The sequence below is a fragment of the Brassica rapa genome, chromosome A08 (assembly GCF_000309985.2).
Source record: "Brassica rapa cultivar Chiifu-401-42 chromosome A08, CAAS_Brap_v3.01, whole genome shotgun sequence".
NCBI classification, from domain to species: domain Eukaryota; kingdom Viridiplantae; phylum Streptophyta; class Magnoliopsida; order Brassicales; family Brassicaceae; genus Brassica; species Brassica rapa.
In genome coordinates, this window is record NC_024802.2 from 10,971,417 (window position 1) to 10,982,007 (window position 10,591).

Genomic DNA, 10,591 nt, shown 5'->3' on the forward strand with positions numbered 1-10,591 from the left:
TAACTATAATTTAATATTATATACAAAATAATTATATTATAGTTATATGAGTATATACAGGATAATTATATTATAACTAGGTGACCGGTCCGCACCCTGTGCGGGCATAAGAAAATTTAAAATATGGACTAAATCTTATATAGTTTTATAAGTAACAGATTTTATAATATAATACCACCGTCTTGGGAGAATTCATCAGCCATGGAAAAAACTTGTACTCAATATTTGAGATGGACGAGAGGAAACAAAGTAACTTCAGTATGAAGAGGTAGATATTGTGTGTACGTATAATTGCAACGTCCCAAAATAATTTGTATGTTTACGAAGAAACTTTCATTCAAAATATGGAATAAATAGTGCATAGTTTTAGAAGTATCAGATTTTATATTATCATTAATTAGAAATGTATTGTATATTTGTCGTAATTTTTTAATGTTGGTGAATAATATTTTTTTTCCATTAATAATAAAAAAACATTTGTGTAGACATAGTAAAAGAAAACATAATAAAAAAAAATTCAAAATATTATCCATAAACAATATAAATTATGAAGTACAATTGTCGAAAAATAAAGAAAAATCAATTAGAAACCTGCAAAAAATTAAATAAATTTTGTAAGTAATTTGACGGGTTAACATTATTTGATAGATTTATAAGTTTCTAAATAAAAGTTAACATGAAATAACATTAAATTGACAGACAGTCATCGAAATAGTCAAAAAACGAGATGCTCCTGAATACAATCGGTCTCCTAACTCATCACTACCCATCTGGAAAATACAAAAAATAAATAATTGTAACAGTTTATATACTTAAAATGTTGTATTTGAAAAGAAAGTAGATTAAAATTACATACCGTGACTACGGAATATTCTGAAAAACTTGTGTGTAGACAACATTCAATGTTTTTGTCTGCGTTTTCCCTTCTTTACCAGTTATTAGGATTTTTAATCCAGATCTCGACTTAACTCTTGAAAGTGCAACGTAGAGCTGACCATGACAGAACACTGGCCTAGGCAGAAACAACCCAACACTTTCCAGTGTTTGACCTTGACTTTTGTTGATGGTTATCGCGAAAGCCAAAATAACTGGAAACTGTCTTCGACGCATTTGAAAGGAAACTTTGTGTCAGCTGGTGTGACAAACATTCTAGGGATCCAAACCGGATGTCCAACAATTTTGTTTCCGGTTATAATTCTACCTTCTATCACATGGGGCAATAACTGAGTAACAATTAGCCTAGTACCATTACATAAACCATATGCAACATCCATGTTACGAAGACACATGATAGGAGCACCAACCTTGAGCTTCAAACAATGTCTAGGCAGTCCAACCACTTTAACACTGTTCAAAAACTCTGCAGGATATACTACATTTTCTTCTATGTCAACATCGGATGGGATAATACTGTCAGAGCTAAGGTAAACCTTCTCTTCTCCTGAAAGCATATGTAAATCCTTTTGTTTAGTGATATATAAAAAGTTAGTTGAACATAAGAATAAATGATAAAACATGTTACCTGGCAACTAAGAAAGCATGTAATCATTTATTTTATCCACTTCATCATTTGTGGGAGTAAGAATGGCTCGATGAAAACTATAATAAATATATTGTTACAAAACATTCAAACCGAACAGATAGAACGTGTTTACAATTTATATTATTTATCAAAACTATGATATTATTTATGATGATTAATTTTGTATATTAAACTAGATAGAACGTGTTTACAATGTCCACATAAGCCGAACAGATATAAAGTAAATTATATAGTTATATACTTTTATAAATATACACAAAATAATTATATTACATAGTTGATATGGTCGTACTATATATAAAAATAATAATTATATAATAGTTATATAAATATATGTATAATAATTATATTATATAGTTGATATGGTCGTACTATATACAAAAAAATTCTATAATAAATATATAAATATATATATAATAATTAAATTATATAATTGATATGGTCGTACTATATACAAAAGAAAATAATAATTTAATCATATAACTATAATTTAATAGTATATACAAAATAATTATATTATAGTTATATAAGTATATACAGGATAATTATATTATAATAGTTGAAAACAAAAGTTTCCAAACATATATTTTGCATGTTAACCACGCAATGTGGTTAAATGTGGCCATTTAATATAATAGTATTACAATTTAATTGAGTTAATCACGCAGCGTGATTTGGAAGATGTTAACCAGTTTGGTAAGCAACTTAATTGAGTTAATCTTATTATATAAAGTAGAGTTTCTTCTCTCCAGGACCCTCCACATCAGCAGACACGTCACAAATTCGGCTCACAAGAGCCTGACACGTGTCCCTTCTTGCAATACACTGCGTTTCATTAATGAGACATTGGGCTCCTGCATTCCATTGTTTGTTTTGATTACCGAGTTAAGCCTGATACCCAGAGGCCCATATATTGTTCATGAACAACACGTTGTTTTAAGGTTTGGCCTCTTCTTAACACCAAAAAAGAGTTCATCTGCGTTGTTCCGTTTCCTCTTCTTCTTTTGTTTTTTTTATCACTGTTCCGTTTCCTCTTATAATCAGTTGAAAAACTGAGAGTTACAGATCAATGTGAAGCACTATCTGACATTAAAGGCGTGTCTACTCTCTGTAAGAAGGTGTATCTACACCTATATAAAGGTTATCATTCTTCACTTGAATATCTATACATGTCCGTTTCTTCTCGATCAGACCAAGCTCTCTCTACTTTACGGTTATATGGAAGCGATCTCTGCTTCACTTCAAAACCCTAATCTTATCCCCAAGATCTCTCACTCTTCTGGTCCTCTTTCTGCAACCACCGTGGAGATTCCGAAGCCTGCTTTCGTTTCTGTAGAGAAGGTGCCGGCTAAATCTCCAACGAAAAGATCCTCTGTGTCTGATAATGGAGGAGACGAGACTGATTTGCCAACCACCACGAGTGAGATCATTCTTTCAAGATGCTAAGTGAGTTACTGGAAACTGGGATCTGAAACAATCCGAGGCAAAACAGATCGGGATTCGGCGATAGTTCATGGTTAGATCCTCTAAAGCTCGAATCTTTATTTCAGTTATGCACTTTATGTAAGCTTATTGCTTTGGTTTTGTAATAAGGTATAGGGAGATGAGTGATTGATTGTTTAATGTGTGCTATTGTTTTACTTATAGAGACAAAGAGGAGAAAGTGGCTTGAAGATAACTCAGAAACAACTACTAACGGTTTTTTTCTCTTTGATACCTCGATTATCCAATGGTGGGCATGGATGAAGCAATATCATCACAAGAATATCAACTCATCAATTAACGGTGAAATTTGAAGTTTTTGTCTTGCAGGTCGTGCTGCAGTGATAGGGTTCTTCATGGCTTACACTTTTGTTCCTGTCATGAATCCGGATTTTTTTTCGTATTGAAATCTAGAGGTCTGTTTGAAATTTGTAGGTTGAAAAAGGGTTTAAAGATGTTGTCCAAGAGATTGAATCTGAAGTTAGCTGCAAGCTGGAGGAAGGTAAACCTGGGATGCCATTAGATAAGAGATTCATCACGAGTTTATTGAGTTTATACCTTCTGTGCTTTCAGTTTTCACCAGAAGGATAGGGTAAGCAGCAATGAGAATTTTTCTTCCCTGTAGAAGAAGCTTAGCTTATTTATAAATAAGAATAAAGAAATGAAAAGAGATTAATTGGTTTGCGTTTGGCCTCTAACAGAGACGATACACCAGGTTGCAGCATGTGATTTTTGAGTTAGAAGCTTCAGAATTGGTTGGATCAATTAATAGACCACGTGCCTGGCCAGCCTTTCGAGCGTATGGTTTGGAGTTAACTGAAGTGCTGAGTAATCTTACAGATTGGAAGGTGAATATGGTGATAAGAGAGGCTAACTGGGGTGCTTTCTTGATTGCTCAAAGCGTGACAAAGGAGATGAGACTTCAGTCCTATGTGGCCCAGGGTAATCCTTCTTTGTTACATGGTTTGCTTGCAGAGGAAGGTATGGGGAACAGCGTGTAACAGATGATGGTGGAGTTGAATGTCTATGGTGAAGCTATGTGTTTTTGGAGAGAAGGTGGAGTTTTAAGCTCTTAGCGTTTCTATTCGCTTTTTAGTTTTTAGTGTAATTTCAATTGTTGTTTGAGGTTCCTTTTGAATCTTTATGGTGTTTTTGACACTTTCCATTTCCTCAAGAGTAAAAAAAATTGGTTTGTGTTTCATGGCCTGATTTGTAAGATTTAAATATAAAGTTTTGGTCTTTTGGGTGGTAGTTTGCTTAAGAATTTGTCATTTAGTTTGATTTTCGTCTAACCTTTCATTTGTAATGGCTTTCCATAAATTGGTTTGGTGGACAAAAGTTTTCAGTTGTTTTGGTCATTTTGACTTGCCTTATAAATAGCAACACTTAATTATTGGTTAAACTAAATAGTAACACTTAAATTATTGGTTAAACTATAATCGTTTAACCAATTTTTATAGTAACAATCTAGCTAGAGAATTTTTCATGTCTGACCATTAATTTCTTACTTATACCATCATCTCTATAGTGTTATATTATAGAACCCTCAACAAACTATAAGTTCTAAAATTTTCAGATTTATTAGGCAGAAAACAATAAAGTAATAGTTTAAAATTTGTATACTAACTTATTTTAATACATAATTCTAACATATATATATTCAAAAAAAATTAAGAATTCGACCTAAAAATGGTGTCCAACGTCTGTGATGAAGGGATGGTCATCTCATACAGAACAAGCTTATGGGGGGACAGAAAATGACTTCTCATAGGAGTTTGTATTATTTTCAGTTTTAAGGGTTGCGTAGATGAAGATTTGATTTATGCTCGCATAATCTTCGATTCACAATTGTTATAAAAGTTTGTGGTGTGTGATTATTATGATTTAAACTTATGGAATAAGAGAGAAGAGTCTCATCATACCTTACTATTGGCACACATGTGTTTATCGCGATAGGTTTGCGGGTAGTTCGTAGGGATTTCAGAATATGTTCGCAAACATAATTCATAAATTATAACCTAACATGATATTTATAAATATTAAACAGCAACAATTAATATCTTATTTTAAGCTACTTGCTTTTTTTTTTAAAGAAAAATACAATAAATTGGATTTTCTTCTAATTATTTAAATTATAAAATTTAAGAAGAATTATATTAAAAATCTATTAAATTCAAAAAAATTAAATATTTTGAACACAGTGAAATAAATATATTTGTTTTCATATAGTAACAAATATATAATTTCGAAAATAAAAAAATAGTCAAATATGTAGTAAAAATAGTGAAAATTATTATTAAAATAAACCAAAAATTTCATGTAAATTTTAAATATATTTTTTTATTTGCTTATCCGCCCGTAGGGCGGATCCGACCCTAGTATTAATATATATATTCGATTTCCAAAATAATAAAAGGTTTTTCATTACATTTACTGTAAAATGAATATATGGCAATGAATAGTGAAAAAAATATTAATTGACCACATAATTCTTAATAAAGGTAATTCATTATGGTAAAATCCGCGAATTGTGTAAGTTATTTTAAGACTAGATTTGCGATTTTTATTTTCACATTAAATGACATATATACAAATTTTTTATTAGATATTTTTCATCTTAAGAAATGTAAGGCATGGTTCTACTATATAAACACCAAGGTATGCAGTTCTAATCTGCATTCTAATCATAAACTAAATTTTCTGCAATAAAATTTAGGCTTTCTTTTGCAAAAATGGTTGGTTTTGATTTTGTTGGTGAGAGGCAAATGGTAGATTCACAAAACTCTTCTTTAAAGATCTGTCTCCATACGTAAAGAAGATGTTATTAACATACTTTCTTACATAGACAAAAGAAATTGTAGAAAGTGTTTTTTTTTTCTTCGGTATCTTGTGTCTAACGTGAATATATTTATAGTTTGGTTTTCACTCCTTCACGTATTCAGAATATATTGAAACGGTGTTGATATTTCCACTCGAGTTATTCTTGGGTTCACCAACCAATAAGATTTCATTATTTCAAATTCAATATCTTTTAGAAAAGAAAACAAAATATTGTCAAGATATATTTTGTTTTTAAAATAAAAAGGTTAAAAAAATTAGAAAAAAATATTAGTTAGAGAAACACGAATTTAAAATAAAATGTTTTTATCGTCGTCAGCAAAACACTAAACCCTAAATCCTAATCTCTAAACCCTAAATCATAAACCCTATAAACCCTTGGGCAAACTCTAAACCCTTGGATAATTTATACTCTAAATCAAAAACACTAAATCTTAAAACCCTAAACCCTTGAGTGTTTAGTGTTTTTGATTTGAAGTTTAGGATTTATCCAAGGGTTTAAGCTTTACCCAAGGGTTTAGGATTTAGGGATTAGGATTTAGGGTTTAGTATTTTGCTGAGGACGTTAAAAATATATTTTTTTAGTTACTACTTTTTTTAATTTATTTATTTTTACCTTTTTATTTTAAAAATATAATATAACTTATAGCTTGAGAAAATATTTTGTTTTCTTTTTTAAAAGATTTCGAATATAAAATAACACAATCCTATTGGTTGGTGAATCTAGAGGTTCACCCCTAGGGTGAACCCAAGAATAAGTCTTTCCACTCCTTATTATACTATATTTCACTGGCGGTTCAAATATTTATTGAAGCCTAACCCAACTTCTTTGTATGTTTATATTTTTTTTTGTACATACATTTTTTCATTATTAGAAAAATTACAAATGGGCAATACTACCCTAATATGTGTATTTTATATTACATTTACACATGAATGAATATTGTATTTACTATGTATTTTAATACAATATATAATTATTAAAAACTTACAATATTGTTTTGTTTCGTACCGAGATAAGATTCATGCAAATGTTAAGAGAGATTGATAAATCAATTCGACCCTTTCCTAGTTCAAAGGAAAACAAATGTGAAGAAATATTTGGTAAATCATTTCGTTCAATCGTTCATTATATAAAATGTAATATTGTGACTATGACTTTTATATTTCTAATACCTATAGATTAAAAATTATAATTTCTTCTAATCCATTCATTCTGCGCATGGCGCGGATTATCACCTAATATATATATATTTATTTATTTATTTTGAAATAGAAAATCCGGTTGAACTGGTCCGACCACTCAACCAGCAGCTATACCGAATCGGTATTCGATCCGGTTTTAAAAACATTGTTTAGTCCAGACCGGTCCTGGTCCGAACCAGTATGTCTCAATTAATCATAGCCAGTCCTTGCTAACTGAGGATCTATTGAGAGGCATGGATTATAAAAGCAAGATCACTAGATAATGATTTAACTATTTGTTAAGACAGCTAATCATGTGTTCATGTTTGGGTGTCCACACATAATTAATTTGATAATGGTACTTTATCTAATCGGTAGGAGAATCACCTCATGTGAGATTCGTTGGGAAAACGACACATCTTGCCGGTTCATCTTTACTCACCTTTGACTACAGTGTAAAGCCACAAGAAACTGAGAAAGGACCATCTCTAATGCTTCTACTTGCATCCTTGTGATAAAGTTTCTTCCGACAAATCCGTAACCTCATAAGCAGAAACCCACCACAGGTTTTAACTTTTCCGACAAAAGAACAAGATGTCAAACGAGGGAGGTGACGGTAACAACAACAACATAGAATACATGATCAGCCCCAAAATAAGAAAACCACCTCCGATTCTATTACCCTTACCTGAAAACGACGAAGTCACTATTCCGATGACACCGTCCGAGTTCAAAGACCGTTTAATCTTCGGACCCTCGCCGCGAGACTCCTCTCAATACTTCCATTCACTCTCTCAGAAACACTCGCCGTCCTCCTCCGCCGCCGCCGCAGACACCTTCCCCGACTCCTCACCGCTAGATCCCCTCCTCACTCCACAACAGCAGCACGGCCATCCACTCCACCGATCCAAAACCGCGCCGGCGATGGCCATAATCGACGATCTCCACCACCCAATGCATCAGCAAATCAAACTCGAGCCATCATCACGTTCTGTAGTAAGACAAGCTTTTGCTCTACTCGTCGTCTACCTCTCCTTAGGCGTCCTTATCTACTGGCTGAACCGTGACCACTACGTAGTGAATCAAACCCATCCCGTCGTTGATGGGTTATACTTTTGCATCGTTACAATGTGCACCATCGGTTACGGAGACATCACACCAAACAGTGTCGTTACTAAGCTCTTCTCGATCATGTTCGTTCTCGTTGGGTTCGGTTTTATCGATATTTTGCTTAGCGGGATGGTCTCTTACGTTCTTGACCTTCAAGAGAGCTACATGTTAGACTCTGCTAAGCGGAGGGAGGAGCCTGATAAGAGAAGATCGTATATTATCGATGTGAAGAAGGGAAGGATGAGGATTAGGTTGAAAGTGGCGTTGGCTTTAGGTGTTGTGGTTTCATGCATTGCTCTTGGTGTTGGGATAATGCATTTTATCGAGAAGATTGATTGGTTGGATTCGTTTTATCTCTCGGTTATGTCGGTTACTACTGTTGGGTACGGAGATAGGGCGTTTAAGACCTTGCCTGGTAGGCTTTTCGCCGCGGTATAGCTGCTTGTGTCTACCTTAGCCGTGGCTCGGGCTTTCTTGTACTTGGCTGAGGCGAGAGTTGATAAGAGGAATAGGGAGAGGGCTAAGAGAGTGCTGTGTGAGACAATGTCTGTCTCTCAGTTCTTTGCTGCTGATATTGATAACAATGGTTGTGTCAGGTATGTGACTCATTCTTTGACACACTCCTTTAACTTTCTAATGAATCTTTAGATCTAGTCTGATATATCTTTTATTATCTTTAACTCAAGGAGATGGAGAAAATAACAGATAAAGACATAACACCGATGTAAGTTAATGTGTTTCCCTTGAATGATTATGTGTATTGATATGAACATATATAGTACAAGTACGTGAGAGATTCTAGGGATCATCTCTGATCTAAACAGAATATCCGAGGAATAATATCTAAGCTATACAACTGATAGTTATCCTCTAATACCCTCCCGCAGTTGCAGCGTGGGCTCTGTCACACCAAGACTGGACCGGAAGCCACAAAAGAGTGAAGAAGGTAGCCCTTTTGTGAAGATGTCCGCAAACTGTAAGCTTGATGGGATGTGATGAACTCGAACTTGGCCCATAAGAACCTTCTCACGGACGAAGTGGATGTCAATCTCTATGTGTTTGGTTCTTTGATGTTGAACAGGGTTGCTGGAGAGGTAGACGGCACTCACGTTATCACAGTAGACGACAGTTGCTTGCTGAAGGGGTCTTCCCATTTCAAGGAGCAAGTTGCGTAGCAGCAAGATTCTGCAACAACATTCGCAACACCTTTGTACTCTGCTTCGGCGCTGGAGCGTGAGACGGTGGGTTGACGTTTGGCAGACCACGAAATGAGGTTGTCGCCTAGGTAAAGACAGAAGCCCGAAGTCGAGCGTGATGCCGGAGGAGTTGCAAGCCCATTTGTTTGGTTCCTTGGAGGTAACGGATAACTCGTCGCAAAGCTACTAGATGAGGTTCACGCGGATCATGCATGAACAAGCACAGCTGCTGTACCGCGTAAGTGATGTCTGGGCGAGTGAAGGTGAGATACTGCAACGCCCCTGCCAAGCTGCGATACTCGGTTGCGTTCGCGACTGGTTTGCCGTCGTCGTCTGCAAGCTTGGACTTAAGATCCACTGGAGTCGTGCATGGTTTGCATTCAGCCATGCCTGCGCGTTTGATGATATCGTCTGCGTAAGTGGATTGATTCAAGAAGAGGCCTTTGTCGTTGAACTTCACAGATATGCCAAGAAAAGAACTTATTCTGCCTAAGTCTGTCATGGGAAACTCGGACTTCAGAACTTGAATGATCGTGTCGCGTAGCATTGTAGTGGAAGCCGTCACGATGATGTCATCGACATATAGGATTAGATACGCCATTAATCCATTTTTTTTGTAGATGAATAAGCTTGTATCTGACTTGCATTGTGTGAATCCATTTGCTGTAATGAAGTTGACAAACCTTGCATTCCAGGCTCGAGGAGCTTGTTTTAAGCCGTAGATAGAACGATTCAACTTGCAGACGGTAGTTTGGTTTGGCAGGGTTGACGAAGCCGGGAGGTTGAAACATGTAAACGTCTTCGTCCAGGGTGCCGTGTAGAAAAGCGTTTTGGACGTCTAGCTGATTCACCTGCCAATTATTTGTCAAAGCAAGGTGTAAGACAGTTCTTATTGTGACCGGTTTTACGACTGGACCAAAAGTCTCATCGAAGTCGACTCCCTGTTCTTGAGATCTCCCATTTGCGACCAAACGAGACTTGTGACCTTTAAAATTGCCTTCTGCATCAAACTTATGCTTATAAAGCCACATACAACGCACAATGTTAGAGTTAGCTGGCCGAGGCATTAAATCAAAAGTCTTGTTTTTAATAAAAGCATCGTACTCAACATGCATGGAAGGGTTCCAATTAGGATCATCGAGAGCTTGAAGATGGCCTTTTGGAAGTGGAGATTGTGTTTGAGTGTTGAGAGAGAGAATGTGTTTAGGCTTTGTGATTCCATGTCTTGAACGAGTAG

At 35.1% G+C, this 10,591-nt stretch overlaps 1 protein-coding gene and 1 long non-coding RNA gene across 3 annotated transcripts; both read left to right on the plus strand.

The window, feature by feature from the left end:
• The first annotated feature begins 41 nt into the window (after positions 1–41).
• Positions 42–4,276, plus strand: LOC103834049. Of its 2 annotated transcripts, XR_004450263.1 has the most exons (4): positions 2,300–3,059; positions 3,191–3,355; positions 3,461–3,617; positions 3,727–4,276. It is a non-coding gene; the product is annotated as an uncharacterized LOC103834049 (long non-coding RNA). The 2 variants fall into 2 exon arrangements; XR_626386.3 differs by having other exon boundaries at positions 42–3,059; positions 3,191–3,617.
• A 2,138-nt stretch (positions 4,277–6,414) lies between these two features.
• On the plus strand, positions 6,415–8,677 carry LOC103834316 (two-pore potassium channel 3-like). The gene has a single exon (XM_018653751.2). It carries the CDS (start codon positions 7,643–7,645, stop codon positions 8,594–8,596), a length of 954 nt encoding a protein of 317 aa, XP_018509267.1. The 5' UTR covers positions 6,415–7,642; the 3' UTR covers positions 8,597–8,677.
• The last annotated feature ends 1,914 nt before the right edge of the window (positions 8,678–10,591 follow it).

What these genes read in the sequence shown, in the direction of transcription:
- LOC103834316 (XM_018653751.2), top strand. Translation starts at nt 7,643, where the DNA reads ATGTCAAACGAGGGAGGTGACGGTAACAACAACAACATAGAATACATG.